This window comes from Labeo rohita, chromosome 10, assembly GCF_022985175.1.
Source record: "Labeo rohita strain BAU-BD-2019 chromosome 10, IGBB_LRoh.1.0, whole genome shotgun sequence".
Lineage (NCBI taxonomy): Eukaryota > Metazoa > Chordata > Actinopteri > Cypriniformes > Cyprinidae > Labeo > Labeo rohita.
Genome location: NC_066878.1, coordinates 902436 through 927594, shown reverse-complemented (window position 1 = coordinate 927594; position 25159 = coordinate 902436). Strand labels below are relative to the sequence as shown.

The 25159-nt window shown below is 35.5% G+C and overlaps 1 protein-coding gene and 2 long non-coding RNA genes across 6 annotated transcripts in view; 1 reads left to right on the top strand and 2 right to left on the bottom strand.

Moving 5' to 3' along the window:
* The window catches only part of antxr1b (ANTXR cell adhesion molecule 1b), a 39935-nt gene that overhangs the window by 7384 nt on the left and 7392 nt on the right, over positions 1–25159 (top strand). The window contains exons 2-16 of one of the 3 annotated variants that reach the window (XM_051120791.1): positions 2837–2908; positions 7053–7124; positions 7433–7514; positions 7602–7635; positions 9117–9196; positions 9492–9560; positions 9708–9788; positions 10704–10764; positions 11020–11118; positions 15552–15621; positions 18699–18777; positions 19418–19513; positions 20040–20081; positions 23257–23352; positions 23440–23607. In XM_051120791.1, the coding sequence (XP_050976748.1) occupies positions 2837–2908; positions 7053–7124; positions 7433–7514; positions 7602–7635; positions 9117–9196; positions 9492–9560; positions 9708–9788; positions 10704–10764; positions 11020–11118; positions 15552–15621; positions 18699–18777; positions 19418–19513; positions 20040–20081; positions 23257–23352; positions 23440–23607 (1201 nt within the window). Of the gene's footprint in view, positions 1–2836; positions 2909–7052; positions 7125–7432; positions 7515–7601; positions 7636–9116; positions 9197–9491; positions 9561–9707; positions 9789–10703; positions 10765–11019; positions 11119–15551; positions 15622–18698; positions 18913–19417; positions 19514–20039; positions 20082–23256; positions 23353–23439; positions 23608–25159 lie in introns of all 3 variants that reach the window. The other 2 variants (XM_051120789.1, XM_051120790.1) reach the window with 2 other exon arrangements.
* LOC127171899 (uncharacterized) lies at positions 1192–6799 on the bottom strand. Its single transcript, XR_007828574.1, has 3 exons — positions 6618–6799; positions 2686–2728; positions 1192–2161 (listed from the first exon to the last, which is right to left on the bottom strand). It is a non-coding gene; the product is annotated as an uncharacterized LOC127171899 (long non-coding RNA).
* Positions 9833–25159, bottom strand: part of LOC127171896 (uncharacterized) — a 45071-nt gene continuing 29744 nt past the window's right edge. For both annotated transcript variants that reach the window (XR_007828570.1, XR_007828571.1), the window contains exons 3-6: positions 21055–21091; positions 15870–15968; positions 15584–15665; positions 9833–10797 (exon numbers count right to left, since the gene is read on the bottom strand). This is a non-coding gene — a long non-coding RNA (uncharacterized LOC127171896). The remainder of the gene's footprint in view (positions 10798–15583; positions 15666–15869; positions 15969–21054; positions 21092–25159) is intronic.

Genomic DNA, 25159 nt, shown 5'->3' with positions numbered 1-25159 from the left:
CGACACCAGGATTGGTTTGCAGCTATCAATGTGAAGGACGCGTACTTTCATGTTTCGATTCTGCTTCGACGTTTACCTTTGAGGGTCGAGCGTATCAGTAAGAAGTCCTTCCCTTCGGGCTATCCCTATCTCCCCACGTTTTTACGAAACTCGTGGAGGGTGCCCTGTCCCCACTTTGGGAGAAGGGCATCCGGATTCTCAGCTATATTAGCTCACTCGCTGTTGTGTGAGCACAGGGATCTAGTGTCAACTGGGAAAAGAGCAAACTCTCTCCTCTGCAGAGCACCTCTTTTCTCTGCATGGAGCTGGAGTCGGTCAACATGACAGCGTGTCTCACAAACGAGTGTTCACAGTCAGTGCTAACCTGTCTGTCCACCGTGTTTCCCCTAGTTCGTCTTTGTCTACTTAAGTTTTCACATGACCTTTTACATTCAGTCATTGTGCCTCCACCCCCCCAATGGTTGCTGATGCTTAGTTAGGAAAAATAATTTGCGCTTCCCCTGGTAGGCCGGCTTATCTGGCTTACAGGGTGTTAGGAAGGTTACAAAGTGAAATAGAGGGAACGGAGATGTTACATCCTCGGTAGATGGAGATGGAGATGTTACATAAACTGCGCTGAATGCTGGGATGCTTCTTGGCTCCTCAGCACAAACCTGAATGAGTGGATGCACGCCGACATCTTATAAAACCCGTATGTACAGGTAGTGGAGACGATATCCCTTGCCATTGGTCAGTTTTTTCGTGGGCAAGTTCACTACTGTAAATTTACAGTAGTTTACTGTGAATGAATTTACAGTGGTAAAGCACAGTAAAATACAGTATTAGCTGTGTCTCATTGCGAAGGATGCACCCTCCGGAGGCTGCATTCGAAGGCTACATACGTCATAGAGGCTCATTTCAGAAAAGCAAGTAGGACACTCCAAATGTGACCTTCGAATGCGTCCTTCTTTCACAGGAATTCAGAGGATGCATGCGGTGTATCCTTCGCTGCTACAGATAACCCACAATTCTTTGCGTCACAGATAACCCACAAAACATTCTTTTTTTATCCTCCTTTTTCCTTCTCCTTTTTTCTGCAGATGTCACCGCAATAAAATAAAACCAAAATTACTTTCCAAGTTTAGAAATAATTTTCGTTTTATTTATTTGAAAAAAAGGCCATCTCATTTAATCCTAGGCGATTCTGGCAGGTGTAAACACAAGCAACGATGTGGTGTTTAAACATAAAAAGTAAAACTACTTTTTTCTACACTATAGCAAATAAACTGATAATGTTAGAAATGTTGCAGGTGTCTGAATAAATTTTGGATTGACTATGTATGTATGTATGTATGTATGTGTGTGTAAACTATTAAATATAATCTACAAATCATGCAATACTGTACCAGTAAATAAGAAGTGTTTTGAAGGGCTTAGCTATACAGGCCAATTGGAAACATTTTTAGAGACCTTTTTTTAAATAAAAATTATGCTCACATTATAATATGTGACACGCAGCATATTTTTAATTTGGCCAGATTTGCAGGTGCCAGTCTTAATATACAAGAAGGTTTAAATTAAATATGAAATAAGTTGTTAATAAATGCTATTATAGATTATAAAGGGTATTATAATTAAAACTCTGTCTTCCAAGCTAGAACCCCCCTCAGTGAATTTTGGCCATTTCCACCTGTAGCGAAGGGCTACCTGAATTTTTAGGGCTAGTAGCGAGCAGGGGGTGTCAGTCAGAACACTCAGAAGTCAGAAGGGAGGATCAATTCAACCAACTTTAATGATCATAAAATGAGATGATCAACGGCAGTGAGAGGAGACAGCTTTTACATGCACTTGAGATGTTGTATAGATGACAGGATATGTGAGGATGCGCTGAGTTACAGTGAGAGAGCTTTTGGTATCACTCAGATAAAATGAATGTCCTTAGCACTATTCAGTCTCTTAATGACTGAATAGTGCTAAGGACAGGGAAGGTGAGGTTGAATCATGGGTGAGTTATATATATTTTCCAGCAGGAATCAAACATACAGAATCTCAGATATACAATCGTTACCGCAGTTGGTTCACTCACGATAGACTGGGTGATTATCAGCGGACAGAAGTTAACTGCATGATTGTAGATATGCAGGGCATATGTGTACAGGTTTTGTGGATGCGTGTGGTTTATCTGCAATAGAGAACACAGATCCAACATCAGGATTTAACATAATAGACTAACATCACTGACAAACCTTATAGGATGCTCCCCTCAAACTGAAATACAATAGTGAACACTGAATATAACATCAGATTTGTTGACGTCTACAGAACCAAGAATAACGGTATAAACATTATCACTCAAACTGCACTCGTAAATACATCAGACACAGCACATGAGCGTAACATTATCACGTAGCATAACTCGTTTGGAAACTGCGTCACAATTAACAAACAACTATAATCCGAACAACAGGATAAAGCGTTCGTAACTCACATGTATAGGACGCACACGTCACAAAATACAGTTGAGCAGCCTTTTGCACACCACCACTATATATATATATATATATATATATACATACATACATACATATATGCACACACACAAAACAAAAGCAAGTGGTATTTGTAAAACTTTTTTTTTTTATTTCATAAGAAGACACTTGTTTTTAAATAATAAAAAATACTTACAAAAAATTATTAGGAACTTACCTTCACAGCATTTGTTTGCAGATGCCTTAGTTTGATATTTTACCTGATGAAAGGAAATGTATACATTTTAGTGTTGATTTTTTTTTTTTTCGTAATACTACTGAATTCTTGAATGCATAATGTCTTTGACATAGGCTTTCTTGATTCCCAGGTCTGGAAGTGTACAGCACCACTGGAATGAGATCTACTATTTTGTCGATCATCTTGCACACAAGTTCATCAGGTGATTCTGGAAGAAACTCATGTCGTATAGGTTTTATTATTTTCTTGCGGTCAATTTACTGTCGTTATTATAACGTTTTTAAAAATTCAGGTATGTAACCTGAAGTTTTAGGAAGTTGTTCTGTTGTGGTTAAAATTAAATTATTAAAAGACTATACACTTTAAAGCAATTTTAACTTGTCGGCCATCAGTCATAAACAATTAAAAGGCTGCAAAACCGATTTAGATGCTAAGGACATGACAACCTGTATGTATAGCAGAAATAGCTTTAATGGAAATCCTATTAGGTGCTATTAATGTCAGCTTGGGGGCAACTGCAGCATAAATAGCACACTGTAAACCCTGATAAGTTAACAGAACTCAAAAATTTTAAGGCAACCGATTGCCTTAATTTTTTTTGAGTTAATAAACTTAAAATAATATGTTCTCAGAAGTTAAAAATTTTTTGATCATAGTTTACTTAACTTTTTTCATTGGGTCTACTCAAATATTTTAAGTTATGACAACTTATTATTATGAGTTTTTAATAATTTGTGCCATTGTATTAAGTTAACAGTGTTATAAAAAATTAAGTTATATAAACTCAAAAAATATGAGTATTACTTAATATTATTAATTAACAATACTCAAAATCACGTGGCTCAAAACATAAAAATTCTGTGGCAACCGACTGCCTACGAAACTTTCATAACCTCAAAATGCAAAAGCATTTCAAGAACACATATCAAATGTAGATGTGCTCTGGTACATCTCGATAAATGAAATAAGTCTTTTTTAACGTTTTAAAACAAAAGCTTTTTTGCCCTTAATTGCCCAGCCTCATCACTAACAAGTAAGTAAATGTTAAGTAAATGTGTAATATCAAAGCAAACCTGTAAAGACAATGTGTACAAGGATATCTGGCTTCAAACTGAAAAGGACAAGACAGCAACAACAATAAAATTGCAAAATGTAAAGATTTTACAAAATTATTTCTTTTTACAGGTTTACATTCAATAACTGCTGTTAGTGATAAGGCTGGGTGCATATACACTGTGTGCAGAATTATTAGGCATGTTGATATTCTGGTCATATTTTTTTTCCAAACACATTTTACCAATTCCAAACCACATCAGTCTTAATAACTACTGTCAATTTTGTATTTAATCATTTATATGTGATATATAATTGTCCGTGAAGGCTGGAAGTGAAAAACTCCTTATATTTAGGTGTGCATAATTATTAGGCATGTTTTCTTTTACAGATAAAATGAGCCAAAAAAGATATTTAACCCAGACTGAAAAGTCCAAATTATTAAATGCCCATGAGAAGAATGCAATACTAATGCATTACAAGAATTTGCAAAGTTAAGGCTTGACCATTGGTTAGCGAAATGCTTGTTGAGTCTGCATGGTCAGAAAAAACAGGTGGAGAAGAAAAGATGCATGTTAACTGCAAAAGAATTAGGAATTAAGGTGAAGAATTAGGTGTGACACCATCAGGAACCGTTTCCAGTTCTCCAGCGCCACCATTTTCCAGAACTGCAACCTACCTGGAGTCTTCAGAAGTGCAATGTGTCAGGTTCTCAGAGACTTTGCTTGGTAAAAAATCCTAAAAAATGCCCCTGACTTAAGAATAACAAGCTGACGTGTTGTGAAATACATGAAGACAGTTTTTTTTTTTTCTATAGGCTTTATAGACAGATGAGTTGAGAGTGACTCTTGAAGGACAAGCATCACATCCTCTTGTACCTCTGATTCAAGAATTTATCTTCCAAAATCTGGCAGTAAGTTTTGGGAGTTCATGTTTAGTCTCCTATCCTGAAAAGTCTGACTTGCAGAGATGGACTAAAATGAACTCCCAAAAATTACTGCCAGATTTTGGAAGATAAATTCTTAAATCAGAGGTACAAGAGGATGTGATGCTTGTCCTTCAAGAGTCACTCTCAACTCATCTGTCTATAAAGCCTATAGAAAAAAAAAAAACTGTCTTCATGTATTTCACAACACGTCAGCTTGTTATTCTTAAGTCAGGGGCATTTTTTAGGATTTTTTACCAAGCAAAGTCTCTGAGAACCTGACACATTGCACTTCTGAAGACTCCAGGTAGGTTGCAGTTCTGGAAAATGGTGGCGCTGGAGAACTGGAAACGGTTCCTGATGGTGTCACACCTAATTCTTCACCTTAATTCCTAATTCTTTTGCAGTTAACATGCATCTTTTCTTCTCCACCTGTTTTTTCTGACCATGCAGACTCAACAAGCATTTCGCTAACCAATGGTCAAGCCTTAACTTTGCAAATTCTTGTAATGCATTAGTATTGCATTCTTCTCATGGGCATTTAATAATTTGGACTTTTCAGTCTGGGTTAAATATCTTTTTTGGCTCATTTTATCTGTAAAAGAAAACATGCCTAATAATTATGCACACCTAAATATAAGGAGTTTTTCACTTCCAGCCTTCACGGACAATTATATATCACATATAAATGATTAAATACAAAATTGACAGTAGTTATTAAGACTGATGTGGTTTGGAATTGGTAAAATGTGTTTGGAAAAAAAATATGACCAGAATATCAACATGCCTAATAATTCTGCACACAGTGTATATGCACCCAGCCTTATCACTAACAGCAGTTATTGAATGTAAACCTGAAAAAGAAATAATTTTGTAAAATCTTTACATTTTGCAATTTTATTGTTGTTGCTGTCTTGTCCTTTTCAGTTTGAAGCCAGATATCCTTGTACACATTGTCTTTACAGGTTTGCTTTGATATTACACATTTACTTAACATTTACTTACTTGTTAGTGATGAGGCTGGGCAATTAAGGGCAAAAAAGCTTTTGTTTTAAAACGTTAAAAAAGACTTATTTCATTTATCGAGATGTACCAGAGCACATCTACATTTGATATGTGTTCTTGAAATGCTTTTGCATTTTGAGGTTATGAAAGTTTTGTGGTATCGTGGATTTTTTGTTTTAACTCTACAGTGTGTAAAAATTCATTTTCCACAATAAACAATATAAGAAAGAAACAACCTAATATTAGCGTAGATGCCATTCTTCTTATGATGCAGCGAGTGCATCAGGTGTTATGGGAAGTGTTCCCAGCTCCGGTTGACCTAATTAATGCAGCCTAACAATGCTTTAACAGATTTGAATTATAGAAATGTGTTAATGCGTTATGTGTAGGTCAGGTTAAAGAGATGGGTCTTTAATCTAAATTTAAACTGACAGAGTGTGTCTGCCTCCCGAACAGTGTGTCTGTTCAGTCTGTTCTGGTAAACACGGGACAAAAAGACATTATACATTAACTGTGGACCAAACTTAAATGGACGTCGTTTAACGTCATTTGAGTACATGAAACGTTTATTTTCAAGCAGCTTCGCCTCAAATGGCTCTTTCAACTAAAGACCGTTTACTCGTCGCTCCTATTTGCACTCCCATACACTTATAACACGACCTTCAGGCGACTACATGGTATTTATTATTGTAAGTTTATTCGTTAGCACATTAATAGATGTACAGCCGCTGTCACGTAAGTTTAATTCATATTTCCCTTTTAAAACGGCATATTTTCATAGCAGTATTCCTCCTTGCACCGAATATAACCGTGTTTACAGTATACAATGTCAAGTCTACAATTACTCCACAAAAAAAGACTACAAACTGCCACATTTTTTTCAAAAGCCCTCTTAATACACATTTAAAAATACATATTAAACACTTACTTTGAGACCCGTGATGATTATCGTCGAAAAAATAAGTGCACAGATCCAACTTTTTGCAGATTCAGTCAGCGTCTTCCTCAGAGTCGATTCCCGCCGGCGCCTTCACCAGGCGGGAACTTCTTCTGAAGCTCGTTACCGCCACCTACTGCTTTGAAACTTCGTCGAGTAATATATTCTATCAATCCTGATAAACTCAAAAGTCACATCAGTGGCTCGCACTAATGTTGAAACAATTCAAAAAATAAGTTGAGTAAAATTATACATTTAAGTGGCGCCTCATTCATCAACAAGTAGTTCAGATTAATTAAAACAAATAAGTTTTATTAACTCAAAAACTAAAAAAAAGTCACAGGAACTCAAAATATCTAAGTTAGTAGAACTTTTGTTTGAAAATTAAGTTTACTGTACTTAATCATTCTTATGCTCTGTCTTCAGCCCCCAGCTCCGTATTTCTTTTATTGTTTTTTCAACTGATGCTTCCATTTTGATGGGACTGACCGAAAAAAGGTATTTTTTATACTGCCAACAACTCTAAAATACTAAAAATAATTTGATTAATTTGATTTTACTTTTGATTTACCTGCTGTGAGTCTGTTAGTTTCATTTGTAGCTTGTGTTTATCAAAATAAATCAAGAGGAGCAGGAAGCACTCATTTCCATGCTGGTGACCGCTGGTTTAGTTCTGGCTTAGCTGGTCCAAATAAAAATAAAAGAGTTAATTACATTCATTTTTCATCTCTCTTCTTAACTTTTTTTATTATTTATTTAAACAAAAAGCAGTACAAATTGTCAAAAGGTAAAAATGTAATGTTCAGGGATCAGATTCGTGCTGGACTGGAGGAACTTCAGCGAGTCTTACCAGGTGGAGATACTTTCATGCACAAAGGTTTTCAGAGGGTAAGAAGTTATTGTCACCACTGCTTTCAATAAAGTAAGTAAAACAAGAGCACTGTTCATTGAAACATATTTATGTGTTTTCTTTAGGCAAGCGAGCAAATATACTACGGAACAGGTGACGGTACGTTATCAAATTTAGATGGCTAAGATGATATTGACCAGACACTTGAAAACTTTGGATTAATACATTTTTTAATTAAAGGGGTCATCGGATGCAAACTTCACTTTTTCATGTTGTTTGAACATTAATGTGTGTATGCAGTGTATGTACAAATCTACCCTGTAATGATAAAAATCCATGCAGTGGTTTTTAATTAATCTGTAAAAATAATATTCCCTTTTTCAAATCGAGCCGTTCTTAGATGCCTGTCGGTGTGAGGCCGCTCCCACAATAGTTGATTGACATGAGCTCTTACCTCAGACCAGTTGTCACAGTCCAGTAACTTTCCTTGTTTCGATGTCGAAGCAAGGTTGTAAGTTAGACAAGAATATCTCCAGTTGAGCGATTGAGGTGTTGTGTTGCTGGATGTAATAATGAACATAGTGGTCGTCATTTACTCCCGACATCTGAGCAGCTGAAGATGCAGTGGATTACATTTGTTTGTGAAGGGAATGCGCCCCCGATCTATATATATCCGTCTATGTTCACGCGAATCATTCATGACCCAGCTTCACTTACAGCAGAAGTGTGTATAAGCGTTTTTCTTTTTTTTATGAATCTTTGCGATCGCCTTTCCTTATAACGTGGTAGTTATGAAGTTTAGCGGCTAAACGCGGCTAGAGTAAACAAGATCGTTATTCCACAGAGAGAAGAGAGGGACGGGGTGAACAGAGCTCATTCTTAGAATGAGATGATTTTTGCAGAGCTGATTTTGGCAAGGTAAAAAGGGTGTTATTTTAAAAAACCATTGAGAATTTTTAATCAAAGTATATTAGAGACTTTTCATTAAGACCCTAAAGAATCATATCAACTTGTAGAAAATGGGCATCCGATGACCCCTTTAAGTATACTGTATAATTTTAAACAGCGTTACAACAACCTAAGTTAAATTAACACGTGGTCAAATTTACGAAATATAGCCTAAAGCAATTTCAACAAAACCCGACGCGAGAGAGAATTTCGCTTGAGGCCGAAAGTTTTCCCCACACAAATTTCAGGTTCAAGTTGCTGAAGGGGATTTGCCGCATTGATCAACAGAAAGCTGATTGTGGTGTGGTTTGAAAGTAGCTACTGCATGAGCTGTGCAGCATATACATTTCTACACTGTTGTGGACCCTTTTGTGGTCTTCCAAAATTATTAATGTGACCGCAGTTTCAGTCATAGTATGCGTTTTTTCGCCTCAGGAGTAAACGTTATAACAGCTGCTCGCTCGCTGTCTGTCTGTATATTCATTGACAAAACATAAGTTGGCTACTTTATTATATGTTTACATATCACAAAGAACATTTAAAACGTTTAAAATGACTGCATGAGACTAACGCGAAATGAACGATTAACTCCCAGAAATTACTGACAGCAGTTCTTTAAAAGAAAAATCGCCAACTCTGTACAGTTTTCTGAGGTTCTGTGACTAACAGTTTCTCTCTTTTTGCTCTGTTAGGATACCGCACTGCGAGTGTCATCATTGCTCTGACAGATGGAGAATTGCGCGAGAATGAATTTGACTTGGCAGCCAGAGAGGTGAGAACTTAGACCTTAGACCCTGGATCCTTTTACAGAACTGACATATTTTCCTATTCTTTCTCCCCTGAGCATGAAAAAATGTACTTAGCACCTTTTAGCTCTGACTTTACCCGCAAAGGCAACAGCTATTTATAAAATACACTGAGGTGAACCTCGAACCTTCTTTCTCTCAAAGTGTGTCTCTTTTATTATCTAGATCATATTTGCATAGTCTGATATTTCACATGACTCTAATGACCAAATATATGCAACCCAACACATTGATCCCTACTCTGATGTGTTCAATTGGCAGGCTGATCGCTCACGTCAGCTGGGAGCTTCGGTGTATTGTGTTGGAGTGAAAGACTTTAATGAAACCCAGGTGAGGTAACATCTACACATGGTCTGAATGATTTGGCCCTTCATTGTGAGCAGGTCACCACAAACTTTATCGTTCAGTAACTGAAATACAATGTAAGAATGAAAGCATGCAAAAGCCTTTTTTTTATGATTTCTCATTTGGTCACAGCTGGCAACAATAGCTGACAGCAAAGATCACGTCTTTCCTGTTAATGATGGTTTTGAAGCCCTGCAAGGGGTCATTGATTCGGTAAGTAGACGGAATAAAATTAAACTCAGTTACAGCTACTCTCATTTCTTTCTATTGATGATTTTATTGACGCATCAAATGCGTTATGACACTTTTGTTGTGTTGTGACTTGAATATATAGGCAGCATTTTATGGTATCAAATGTGACCCTGGACCACAAAACCAGTCATAAGGGTAATTTGTTTTTAAATTGAGATTTATATATTATATGAAAAAGCTAAATAAATAAGCTTTCCATTGTTGTATGGTTTGTTAGGATAGGACAATATTTGGCTGAGATACAACTATTTGAAAATCTGGAATCTGTGGGTGCAAAAAAAATAAAAATATTGAGAAATCGCCTTTAAATTTGTCCAAATTAAGTTCTTAGCATATTACTTAAAATTAAGTTGTGATATACTTTTATGGTAGGATATTTACAAAATATATTAATGGAACATGAACTTTACTTAAAATCCTAATGATTTTTAGCATAAAAGAAAAAATAATTCTGACCCATACAATGTATTTTCGGCTATTGCTACAAATATAGACAGGTTACTTAAGGCTGATGTTGTGGTCCAGGGTCACAAATGCACTTTTGACACATTTTTACCAAAAAAAACAGCATTTCATGTATAATTAAAAAAAATGATATGCAATGCAATTATAAATATAAAGTGCATCTAAAAATACTATTCAGAACAATTAATTACACAACAATTACATTGAATTCAACTAAAATATTTAATTTAGTACCAAAAATATTTGTAAAATATCTCAAGCTAATTAAAAAGGATTATGAGTGCTGCAAATCAGTCATTTATGAGGCTGCATGACAATTAGGATGCTGCTATAAATTACAACAATAAAAATGACATCTATGACATGCTCAGAATATTCAAACATAAATGCATTCATCTTTTCTTGCCTTAGATCTTGAAAAGATCCTGCATAGAAATCCTTGCCGTGGAGCCCTCAAGTATTTGCACAGGAGGTAAATAGTCGTCGAGCCTGAAGCAAAGACCTACTGTAGTTCAGACAGGCAACAACAAAAAAATTGTCATATACAACTGCATAACACCATATGAATCTGAATTTTACAAAACAAATCCAAGCCAACAATATTAAAATAGGATTTTTGGACATGCATTTCAGTCTGAATGTTCATACTGGATGGATTGCAAATTAAAATAAATTCAGGACACAACATGTATTTAACATTAAACACAATGTGTTTCCTCTATTCCAGAATCCTTTGAGGTGGTAGTTCAAGGTAACGGATTCCTTCACGCCCGCGATGTGAACAGAATCCTTTGCAGCTTCCGTATCAACAACACCCTCACCGTGAGTAAGTGAAAAGAGCACAGAACAATTCCTGTTCCTCACACTGCCATCTCTGCACTGATGAATAATTAAAGGAGAAGTTCACTTCCAGAACCAAAATATATAGATAATGTACTCACCCACTTGTCATCCAAGATGTTCATGTCTTTCTTTCTTCGGCTGATAAGAAATTATGTTTCTTGAGGAAAAAATTTCAGAAATGATCTCCATATAATGGACTTCAGTGGTGCCCCCAAGTTTGAACTTCCTAAATGCAGTTTAAATACAGCTTCAAATGGCTCTAAACGATCCCAGCCAAGGAAGAAGGGTCTTATCTAGCAAAACGATGAGTCATTTTCGAAACAAATGAACAATTTATATTAGGGATGTGACAAGATCCGATGTGTCTCGCGAGAACATTTGGATCTCGCGAGATCTTGTGAGATATACTCGCAAAACATTTTGCAGTGTTTACATTTGAGCTGCACGATTAATCCTTAATATATCTTGATTCAAACACCCACGCAAACTTATTCCTAAATGACTACGATTTAGCTATGTCTGTTAGGACTGTCTCACATCGGGATTGTCAGTGGAGCATGAGAAGCACATTTTGTCGCTGCCCATGTTAATGAATCAGAGGGTCGGTGTAAATGTGAACGCAGAAAGAGAAACACAGTCTTTTCAACCACATTATAATCATTATTTCTGTGTTGCAGACATTTTAATAATAGAAGTACTGGGATAAAAGTTTAAAGTTTGGGTATAAACACTTATTGTCTACAGTAGCGATCAAAACTAAAGGATCTTAACACTTGTCTGTATTGTAATGCTTATCCTCTTCGGCCAGGAGGTGACGACAGTTGTCCGTTTAAAAAAAGAAGTATGTCAAAGAATCATTCATTCAGGAGATTTCAATAGTCAAACAAGTCATAATGAAATGAGACACTGACTCCTTGATTGAATGTTTTTGTTGTTGTTGTTGTTTAAATGAATATATGTTTTTAAAAGACTTAAGCAATGAACATTTTGTCAGAACCACTAGTAAATTACATTATTTTGTTTAGTTTTCTAATCTTTTTTTCTCCAGAATCGTGAGAGAATCATGGTCTCCAGTTTATTAAAAACAACTGGGATTCTCAAATTTATCCAGAATCGTGAAGCTCTTGTTTAAATGTTATTACTGCATATAATTCATTAAAATGAAAGTTTAATTTCTTAAAGTTCAAAATGCACGTACGTTTTTTTTTTTTTACATTTTGTCTTTTTCAGTTGAATAAAAGACTGTTTTCCCTATATATTTCATCACTGAGGATTTCTTAAGAAACGTTTAAAAATCTCGTCTCGTCTCGTTCTCGTGAACCCAGTCTTGTGTCTCATCTCATCTCGTAGGATAAGTGTCTCGTCACACCCCTAATTTATATACTTTTTAACCCATCTTGTTTTCTTCCCCAACTTCAAAATTGTCCTACATCGCTGTAGAAGTACCGACCCAGTGTTTACAAAGTGAACATGCAAAGAAGATCAAAAAGTTAAAACAGCGATGTAGGACGATTTTGACGTTAAAGAAGAAAACGAGACATAACTTTATTGACCCGGATCACACAGCTACACATGTGCATCGTAAAGACAAGCATTTGAGGTTAAAAAGTGTATAAATTGTCAATTTGTTTAAAAAAAATGACAGATCGTTTAGAGCTATTTGAAGCTGCATTTAAACTGCATTTTGGAAGTTCAAACTTTGGGGCATCATTGAAGTCCACTATATGGAGAGAAATCCTGAAATGTTTTCCTCAAGAAACATAATTTCTTATCGACTAAAGAAAGAAAGACATGAACATGTTGGATGACAAGGGGGTGAGTTAATTACCTGTACATTTTTGTCCTGGAAGTGAACTTCACCTTTAATAAGTTAACCTAGCATTAGCTGCTAACCAACAGTGATATTCTCAATTAGTAAGAAACAAAAGTGATAGTTGTTAAATCACAGAAACTTTTATTTGTTTTGTTTAGGCCAGATTTAACTCACCAGCAAATGTGCATTAGCAATGTTGTCGCTTAAGTAGCGATGCAGACAACTTTTTGTTTTTGTCTTTTGTAATAAGCCAATTGAATCCAAATGTCAGTATGGCTGTCGTGTTTTCTACAATGGGACGTGAGCTTGAGAAAGGTTGGCCGCAGTACTTGTAAATCACAAGACTTGACTTCAATGCAAACCACATGTGCACAACCACACGTCCACACACCATTTAAAAAAACACACCATGGAAAATATTACCAGGACTTTGTGGTAAAAATATTAGAGGTTTTTAGTTGTTTTGTATATGTACCGGTTTGATAAGCAAGTGCAGAGTTAAAAACAGCACCTTCAAAGCTCTTTTTCACATTAGGAAAAAGAGCTTAGAACAATTAGAACAATTTCAATTCTTTTAGGTTATAGTGCTGAATTATACTCCCCATCATATGACTCTTGCATAACCATTACTTTGGGTTACTAATAAAATGGCTCAGTGCACAACGCTTGGAATGCTGGATTTATCTTGGAAGCGAATGGCTAGAAATTGGTCTACTGCGGAGCTGATGTCCTAATGATTTCTGAGCTCTGAGCATTTATCCTTCTCTCTCAGCTGCTGTTTTACTTAAAGAATATCAGATGGCATTGGGGAATGCAAAAGCCCATCTCACCAGTGTGTGTGTGTGTTTGTGTGTGTGTGCGCGCAAGTCTAGGCCAGGGTAAATAGCTTTGGAGTCAAAAAATTTTCCAGTTTCTCATTTTTCATGTGGAAAAATGACAAGAGAATAAAAATTCTGCCCTTTAGTTTTAGCCTGAACCAAAATGGTAAAGATTTGCAATGCAGTTTCTGTGTTTTTCTTCTGAAAATAATTATTAGTGGTCATTACAAATGCAAGCATCGCTATAACTTAAACGTAGGGGCTTTTTCAGAACCTGTCATGCAGTGTTTGCACTACGAGCATGAATAATACCTCATATCATGCGGCTTATTTGGAAGAGGTGTACTTTGTAAATGATCAAAAACTTGAGTCATATCTACAGAACAAAATATCATAGAGACTTAAGGGTGGACTCTTTGACTTGACCAACTACCCAAAACAGTCTAGGAACCATATAGCAACACCCTGGCAATTACCCAGAACACTCATGGCATTGAGTTGTGCATTAAATGAATAGTTTACCCAATTTGCCAAAATATACTCATTCTCAAGCCATACAAGGTGTAAATGAGTTTGTTTCTTCATCAGAACACATTTGGAGAAATACAACTCTGTAGTGCATGGGAGCTCAAACAGCTGATAAAAACATTACAATAATTGCCACGTAATCTATGCTACTCCAGTCCATCAATTAATGTCTTGCGAAGTGAAAAACTGCTTGTTTGTAAGAAACAATTCCATCATTATGATGTTTTTAACATCAGACCGTTGATTCTGTTTAAAATATGAGTCCTCCATCCATAATATTGCATTCTTCAGTGAAAAATGAGAGAAATTAGAAATGAAACATGCACAGATCAAGCGCTATTTAAAAGTGAAACAGCCCAAGACAGTTCTAAACAAATATGTCAGTGGATTTTAATGTGAGAGGACAACAGGAGATAGACTCACAGGAGAAAGCATTAGTATGGATTATGGACTCTTTTGGTCAGAAACAAAGGTTTAAATTTAAAACAATGTTTTATTCAGCTGTTTGGACTCATTCTGATGGCACCCATTCACTGTAGAGGATCCACTAGTGAGCAAGTGATGTAATGCTAAATTTCTCCAAATCTGTTTTGATTAATAAAACAAACTCATCCACCTTTTGGATGGCCTGAGGGTGAGTAAATTTTGGGGTCAACTATTCCTTTAAAAAATAATTTAGTAATAATTATTAGTAATATTTAGTAATAATAATAAATTATTATATTTAATAATAATTTATTATTGATTAGTTCATTACAAACAGCAATAAATTATAATAAATTACATATTATAATATTGTAAAATGTACAACTTAAATCTTTTAAATTTAACTATATTTTCAAACGTAATTTACTGTTGTGATGCAAAGCTGAATTTTCAGCATCATTACTACAGTCTTCAGTGTCACATGATTCTTCAGAAAACATTCTAATATGCTGATTTGCAGCTTAATATTTTTTTTATGCTTTATCAGTGGTAAAAACAGTTGTGATGTTTAATATGATTGAGGAAACTATGATACATTTAAGACTCTATGATAAATAGAAAGCTCAAAAGAACAGCATTTGTTTGAAAAATAAATATTTAACATTATAAATGTCTTTACTGATCAATTTATTTTGGTGAATAAAAGTACTAATTTCCTTAAAAAATTACTGGCTCCTAACTTTTTCGTAAGAGACTGTCTTATAGGTTGAGTTGTCAAGCCTGAGGACATTCACCAAGCTGCTTCTTTTTCTGTGTGTTATTATTCTCCAGTGAAGAGGCCTCTGGTAGTCGAAGACACGTACCTGCTCTGCCCAGCGCCTGTACTGAAGGAGGAGGGAACGTAAGTGTTGCTGGAAACTTTCTCTTCAGCTGAAGCAAATAAAGCTAGAATGGAAAGAGAAACACACAAGCCAAGACAGAGTTAAAATATAGGACAGAAAGACGCTCAGCTCTCAAAGTAATCTCTATGAAAGTAACCCTTATCCCATACACTTTAGCGCTTTCAATTTAAACTGCTTGTGAATCATTGTGAAGGCATCATAACTGCTAATGAATTCTCATAGTTGTTACAAAAAAAAAAAAACATACAGCGCTGTTGAGCTCCAGGTGTCCCGTGTTCGAATCCTGGCTCGAGGACCTTTCCCTCTCTCTCTCTCCCACTTCAGTTCCTGTCAAGTCTGATCTGTCCTGTCACAATAAGACAAAAAAAAGGGATCTTTTTAATAATGAATGGAAGATGTTAAATAATATGTCCAATCATTTACTGTATTATAACGAATAGTCACTTAATGTTACATACCTCACAAAAGCTTAGTCCTGCCACATTAAAGAGCTTAAACACATTATTGTAAGACACATTGTTTGTATTTTGCTTTAAAACTGATTTTGAAAGCTGAGACTTTGTTTTATATTAAAACTACCAAAAGCACAAAGCGTATTGCTATTATTGGGGGGCTGGCAAACTACAGATAACAGATGCAATTGAAGACATTATTTCCAAGCATACTGTCCCAGCAAGTATGACACATGGTATGATTTCTGCTAATAATCCTAAATATATTTGTAGTATTAAAAAGCGTTAAAGAAGAGAGCTACGGTGCCCCCCAAATGAATGTCGACTGAGTGTGTGAGCTGATGTCAAGATAAAAAGTTGTTCCTGTTCAGTCTGTTAATAGGTTAAATATAATATTCTTGATATTAAGCTGTTTCTGGTGGCTTGGCAACTTCTTCCGGTGTTCTCAATCCAAGCCATTTGCATGCGTAATACATGCTTTATAATATAATATTATAACTTTAATTTCTACTATTTAAATTCTCGAAACATTTCGATTTTATTCTTAAAACATCACATGATCCTTCATTCTAATAGTCTGATTTGCTGCTCAAGTAAAATTCAATAAAAATATTATTTGCACATTTTAGCATTTTAGGTGATGTATGCTGTCCTGTGAAATCTAAAAATATAACATAACTTTAAAATATGTGCACCAATACAATAGAATGAAGTATGATGGTTTGTGCAGGGACTTCTGGGAACATCCTTTTACTGTTTCCACTGTACAATAAAATGTGACTACATATAATATTGTTTATTGCATATAATATTATTATAAATGGATTTTTTCTGTTTTTTTTTTTTTTTTTTTTTACATGGTTTTACAGTGAATTTACTACAACAGCGTTTCATTGCCATGTTAAAAAAAGATTACAAGATTAAAGTTGTAATATTTCGAAATTACGAGAATAAATTCGAAATACTATGAGAATAAATGTACAGTTTTTGAGAATAAAGTCAAAATTACAAGAATAAGTTGAAATGTTTCGAGAATGATGTCAATGTTTTGAGAATAAAGTCGAAATGTTTCAAGAATAATGTCAAAATGTTCGGAGAATAAAGTCTAAATACTTTGAGAATAAAGTCGCAATTACTAAAATATAGTCGAAATGTTTCAGAAATAATGTCAATATCCACATTTACATATACTTTTTTTGTCATTCTGATTAAAATTATTCCGATTCAGTGGACTGTTTACATGAGACGTTATCTAATCCGATATGATGTTTATATGTGCTGGTACCTTCAATTTTGGGACATGCTAGTAGCGTACAATGACAACAAATACAAATCACCAGAGGACAAAAACACCAGTATTTGCATTAATATTTTTAATAGCTGCTTGCACGAGCTTAGAATAATCAGTCATGTGGCCAGAACAGAACATATACACTCTTAAAAATAAAGGTGCTTCACGATGCCATACAACAGGGGTTGGCGAAATGCGGTCCTGGAGAGCCGCAGCCCTGAAGAGTTCAGCTCCAACCCTAATTAAAACTTACCTGCCTGTTGCTTTCTAGTAACCCTTCAGACCTTGATAAGCTTGTTCAGGTGCGCTTAATTAGGGTTGAAGCAAAACTATGCAGGGCTGCGGCTCTCCAACGTTCGCCACCCCTGCCATGGAAGAACCTTTTTTGTTTAAATGGTTCCATAAAGAACCTTTAACATCTGAAGAACCTTTCACAAAAGGTTCTTTGTTGCGAAAGAAGGTTCTTCAGATTATAAAAAGGTAAGAAAGAGATGATTCTTTAAAGAACATTTGACTAAATAGTTCTGTGGCATCACTGTGAAGAACCTTTTAAAGCACCTTTATTTTTAAGAGTGTACTCACTCATAGAAGTCATACATCCATCTTCTAATAACTAAGTTGCACAGATATATCTACTAAGTAAAATGATAAATAGCTTGACCTCAGCCAGCTGATCAATATCTTCATATTGCCCTTATTTCTTAATGTTAAAGCAGCAAGGGATAAAATAAGAGTACGACCCTCTGTAATGCAGCTCTGAAATGACTTGCATTGTGATACTAAAAGTTTTACTGAACTTAAATGGAACAAATAAATGATTTCCTACCAAGAGTTGCTGAACAATAAATCAAAGCTTGCAATCTGTGATCACGTGCAGTGCAGACGATTGCGAAAGAGTCGCTTTCTTATGTGCGCTGTTTTACCGGTTTCACTTTCACTTTCGAAATCTATCATGTTTAGCAAGGAGGGGAGAGAATGGACAGGGGGGAATGGCCAGCAAATGCCCCCCACCTTGGTGTGACACCTGTCCTGTTTGATCTAGAAGCAAAGAAATCGGTTTAATGTGTTTACGTGGTTTACAAGGTTTATCCCACCCCTCTCAAACCAATTACAATTTCATTCGGTTTGAGCATTTTTATTTGCATTTTCATTCGGATAGGACTTTTAAACCGATTACAATGCTCCATGTAAATGCACCTACTGAAGACTGAAGGAATATATTACACTTTAAAAAACATTTCCTGACAGAACAAAAAATTCTTGCTGTGGATCATTCTTTAGAGAATTTGAAACAAAATCAAGTCAGCCACTTGTGTCTCTTTTTCATTCATAGGACTGCCTCTCTCCATGTCAGTATGAACAACGGCCTGAGTTTTATCTCCAGTTCTGTGACCATCACGACTGTCAGCTGTGTGAGTACAGTAACCCTGCAGGGCAGCAGTGCCAAGCCCACTACCACTGTTACACTGGGCAGAGCCACTGCCAGTACCACTACACTGGGCAGTACCTGTAGTTCAGCTCCATCTTCAGTCTGCCCTCTGAACACAGTCAGTATATTCTGTCCTACTTGCCCTCTCTAAAAACTAACGCTGGTCTGGTGGGGTGCCATTCCAACAGCAAACTGGTAAAAAAACACATTCAGGTCAAATTTCACCCCAGGAGCAGAAGAAAAAATCTATCATATAATAAATGACATCATGGTAACAAATCTCAAAGGTCTTCAAATAGGTTTTTTTTTTTTTTTTTTTTTTTCCATTTTAAGCAAAATATAGATTCTCATTCCTTTCCTTTGAATTTGGGGTGAAATATGACACAGATGACAAGGTTTAAAAAAATATCCTGTCATAGCCACTCACACTGAGATCAAGATGCATTTTGAAAAGCTCTTTGCAGCAATTCCTATCAATATTCTCTCTCTCGACTACAGTACACCGCAGTTTTTTAAGTGGAACCCCATCCAGAAGGGTTTGAGTGCGGCATGAGGAAGATTATTTGTTGTTTGTTTCCTTTGGAGCATAAACCTCCACTGTGTGTTTCTGCTCTGTCCATCAGACCGACGGAACATTCTTGGCCATAGCACTGCTGATACTGCTGCTGCTGATCGCAATGGCGACACTCTGGTGGTTTTGGCCCCTCTGTTGCACAGTGGTAAGTTTCTCACCGAAGTCCCTCATCTCAGCTTTCTTTTTCAGAAGTTACCCTAACCAGAGCCCAAAATCCAGTTATTACAGTGCTGAAAAGTGGCTTTCAAGCAGTTTTTGAGCCCAGTGATGTCTTTTCTGAAGTGCAAATGAATGTGAAATTCTAAGCCATAAAAAGTCTTAAAATAGTAAATGAAATCTAATTTTCATTCCTTCAGAAACAATACTTATGACATGAAGGGCAGAAAAAAAAAGGCATTCTAATGTACTTCCTTTCACAAATAATTTCAACTTAAATTGCATTCTAATATTTGCATATTCCTTGGTTGCAGATTGGTTTTGTCATGTTTTAATGCATTATAGTTTTAAAGATGTAATAACATAAGTATTATAACTGTGGTTACAATTATTCATGAGATCATACTATGCATTATACAGTGCATTACTAGGCATACTTAATGCATTAAAATACTTCTAATGCATTATATATAATCATTTGCAGGTAAAGTTTATTTTCATTTTTATCTCAACAGATTGTCCATGAGCCGCCACCACCAGTCATGTATGACAGTTCGGTAAGAGATTATTTGTTTGGTCTTTCTTCCATGTTTTCTAAGTCCTGAACTGCTTCAAGATCCAAAACTTGGTAACAAAAAAAAAATGATTGTACACTACCAGTCAAACATTTTTGAACAGTAGGATTTTTTTTTCTGCTCACTAAACCTGCGTTTATTTGATCCGAAGTACAGCAAAAACAGTAAATGTTTTTTATATTTTTACTAGTTAAAATACCTGTTTTGTATTTGAATATATTTTAAAATGTAATTTATTCCTGTGATTTTAAAGCAGAATTTTCAGCAACATTACACCAGTCTTCAGTGTCTTCAGAAATCATTCCAATATGCTGATTTGCTGTTTGGACCTTTTTACTCTTTGAATCGAAGATTGGCATTTATTTGAAATAAAAAGCTTTTGTAACATTATACACTATACCATTCAAAAGCTTGACTTTAGTATAATTTGGTGATAGAATGCAATGATAGAAATTAATACAAGGATGGTTTAAAATGATCGAAAGTGATAATAAAAGACATTTAAAATGCTACAAAAGATTTCTATTTCTGAATTTTCTATTCAAAAAAACCTGAAAAACTCTACTCAGCTGTTTTCAACATAATAATCAAAAGCAAATCAAAATGTTAGAATAATTTCTAAAGGATCATGTGACTGGAGTAATGATGCTAAAAATTCAGCTTTGAAATCACAGGAATAAAATACATTTTAAAATATATTCAAATAGAAAAAACTTTTAAATAGTAAAAAAATATTTCAGAATTGTACAGTTTTTGCTGTACTTTGGATCAAATAAATGCAGGCTTGGTGAGTAGATGAGACTTCTTTAAAAAAAAAAAAAAAAAAAAAAAAAAAAAAAAAAACCTTAAAACATCTGTTTTTGAACATACTGTTCAAAAACATCTGGCTGGTATGTGTATGTAAATTTAGTAACTTTAGTGCATCTAAAGACAAAAACTTTCATCATTTACTCACATTTATGTTGGTTTGAACCCGTGGAATTCTCTTGCTTCTGTGGAACACAAAAGCAGATAGTTAGCAAAATGTCCAGGTTGTGTACATGCAAAATAGATAGTAACTGGAACTGTTAAGCTCTAAATATGATCTTCCCCTCTACCGTAGCTTTCAAATCACATTTTGAATAGCTGAAATGAGATTTGAGAATTTCTAGCAAATAATTAAAAGTTTGTTGATTTTAACTGCTACGACTTGGTGTCTTGGTAGGATCCGCAGTGTGTTTGTTCTCTTCAACTATTATTCAGAGGATTTTGCTTGTGAGGCGACACCAACTGACATTTGTTCCAAACATTTGCTCAGCAAAGTTTTCACAGATGTGTCTACAAATGCCAAACTGATAATGACAGAAGACAGAAAATGATGTGATCTAAAGTCTTGAATTTCATCCGAAAATCCACCCTGTGATGTTGATGAACTGTAACGATTTTCACGCTTTTTTTGACTAGGATGAAAGTAAACATCTGGAGACAAAAAGACAAAGAGCAGTTCCACTGCTGAGGAATTTGTGTGCTGCCTCTCCAACTTTATGCATTTTTGAGAACAATTTAATTGTCCATTGCACATTTCAACCTGGACACGTTGTAGCTCTTCCTTTTTCCAAGTCTCCGATTTGCTCCTTTAAAACAGGAAATTCCTTAAGCTTAAAGCAGGTCTTGCAGTGTCTGAGGTAACAGTCTGCAGTGGAAGTACAAACAGATCCCTGATTTCTGCCCTCAGGGCTCATTGCTCATTTGAACTTTACTTCAGAAAGATCAACTGTGCTGTACTAGGGATAGGTCACGATGGTTTTAAAATAATTAAATAATAATTCTTGGCCAGCAAATCAGCATATTAAATGATTTCTGAAGGTTCACTGGAAGATGGGGCAGTGATGCTAAAAATTAACAAAAATAAACACCGGAATACATTTAATTTTAAAATATATTAAATGTATATTTTTAAATCGTTATAATACTTCACAATACTAGTTTTTACTGTATTTTTGATCAATGAAGTCTTGACATAAGAGAATTTTTCCAAACCATTTAAAAAAAAATCTTACACCAACTCTACACTGTAAAAAATAAAAAACACAATTTGTTGCGTCAGTTTAAAATAATTTGTTACCCTGCTGCCTTAAAATTTTAAGTTTAGTCAACTAAAATAAGTTTATTCAACTTGAAATGTTAAGTTGTACTAAGTAACAACTTAGATATTTGTGTTTGCTATACTTAACAGATGGGTAAGTAACCCAGCTGCGTTAAAATTTGAAGTTGATTGAACTCAAATATCTAAGTTGTCACTTAGTATAATTTAACATTTCAAGTTGAATAAGACTGAACTTAAAATGAAGGCAGCCAGGTTACAAATTATTTTAAGTTGACTCAACAAATTGTTTTTTACAGTGTAAATTGATCTGATATGTTTTAAGTTCTTACAGATTAATTTCTTACAGTTCACAGTTGAAAGCAGAATTAAAAAGCAGTTTAAAAGCTGCATTTAAGATGAGTTATTAATGTGCTATTTTGATCAATTAAACATTAAAATTTAAACACTTGTTGTAAAGACAGTGTTGGATCATTAGCAAGAATCATCATCAGACTGCATAATGTGTCTGTGTCCACAGAGGTAGTACTGAAAATAAAAATCAAAAAGTCAAGCTCATGCTAAAACTTCGTCTAAGAAAGTTCTTTCTCCCGAGCTCATTAAAACTGTTTGAGTCAGACTGTTTGGGAACATATGGAAACCAAATTCTGCCTGATTTCTTATGAGCTATGAAATCCAGATAGATGACTGGAAGGTATAGGCTGACATCATTTCCTGTCCATGTTTGGAAAGAATTATTGTTAGATTGTTGAACTTTGTTCTTGAGCGCCCTTGAGCATAATTCAATTAAACAAAGGATGCATTCATTTGTAATCATCTCTCTAATGCCTAATAACAACAAGGTCAGTTTGGCTGGTTAGCATGAGCCAAAGCATCTTTTTCCATCCTCCCTTGAAACTTTCATAATATAATTTCATTATATTATTGTAGATATTTTTCAGTGAGAATTTAAAACTAATAAAACCTGACACGGAATTACAATCCGATCAGTTCTGGATTAATACAATCAAGTCCCGCACTACAAGGTTTATCATTGAATAATTCACGTTAACTTAAGCCTGTCTTTCTCTGAAGGATGACGATGACGAAGCCTACCCAAAGAAGAAATGGCCGACAGTGGATGCATCGTATTACGGTGGGAGAGGAGTTGGTGGCATTAAAAGGATGGAAGTAAGGCGAGGCTTTCTGGAAAGAACAGAACAGCTTCCATTAGCTCCGGTCCACTGCAATGATATGAATGTGTATGTGTGTGTCCAGGTGCGCTGGGGAGATAAGGGATCCACTGAAGAAGGAGCCAAACTGGAGAAGGCAAAGAATGCTCGGGTGAAGATGCCAGAGCAAGAGTTTGAGTTTCCGACAACAAGGACCCTAAACAATGGCATGCGGAAGCCCATCTCCCCTCAGAAGTGGTACTCACCAATCAAGGTACATCAGTTGATGTTCAAGATATTCATGTCTTTCTGTATTCAGTCGTGAAGAAATGATGGTTTTTGAGGAAAACATTTCAGCACTTCTCTCCATATATAATGGACTTCATTGGTGCTCCAATTTTGAACTTCCAAAATGTAGTTTAAAAGCAGCTTCAAGAGGCTCTAAATGACCCCAGCCGAGGCCGTCTTATCTAGCGAAAAGATTGGTCATTTTTTCCAGGAAAATAAAAAAAAATTGTATACTTTTAAGCACAAAAGCTTGTGTAGAACTAGCTTTGGGATATGTGTCCACGACACTACGTACTATCGAATCACGTCAAAAGGTCACACGGAACTACAGACCCAGTGTTTACAAAGCGAACGCGCAAAGACTAAGGAAGTGCAAGTAAGTCAAACGCTGCTTAAAAACAAAAAGGTACAACGATGTCGCACAATTCTGAAGTTGTAGGAGAAAATAAGATGGAGTTTTTTGCCATACTCTACCTTTTTAAGCCGGAGTACACAGACAATGAACTTACACGTGATTCGTAGCGTCATGGCTAGATAAGATTCTTCTTCCTTGGCTGGGATCATTTAGAGCCGTTTAAAGCTGCATTTAAACTACATTTTGGAAGTTCAAAATCAGGGCACCAATCAAGTCCATTATATGCAGAAAAATCCTGAAACGCTTCCCTCAAATGCTTTCATCGATTCTCTTAGCGAGTGATACGGTATTTGCCAATGCATCAAGATATGCTGCATTACCATTACAAATTGATTTGATTGAGAGGGTTGCAATTCAAGGGCATACAATTTAATAGGGACGCTAAGGCCATGTCCTTACCATTATCCAGCAACTACTAAATTGTCCCTAGCAATAATTTTATCCAAACAATTAAATATATGTGTATGTAACCACTGTTTTTGTAATTTCGGAAGCATATGAATAGGTCATACGACTGATATTACCTGACAAGTTAAAATAAATACGCTAGGAATCTGTGCGCTTTCAAGGATGTACATTTAATAAATGGGTGGTGTAAGAACATACAAGGTAGCCGAAGTGTTTAAAACATTTACATGCGCAGTTGGTCAAACTATTTAAAACACAGTGAATGAAGCTACAAACTTAATCATAATGCATATTGTCTTCATCTAACACATGTTTTGAGGTGCAGCTGGTCATTTTAATGGAGTGTTTCGCTATTAGCAGTAAATTGGTTAACTCACCTGAATATGTTTGTAGATTTGTGTTGAATGTTGTCTTTGGAATGGAAAAATGTATATTTTATTCATAAACGTTTTTTTTTTCTTTTATTTCAGTTAAGGTCATAAAACTAGCGAGCTAAGCCAGTATAGTACTGATGGTGCAGTGTAAACATGGCTAATGACGCAAAAGCGGAGAAACAGACAAACCGAATCAATAGAAGGAGTCAATAGAGGGAGGCGCTCCGATTGATTCAAAGTCGTGACTTCGATCATTTAGTTCAGAATCAGAATGAGCTTTATTGCCAAGCATGCTTGCGCATACAAGGAATTTGCTTTAGTGTCACACAGGGTTGCCATGT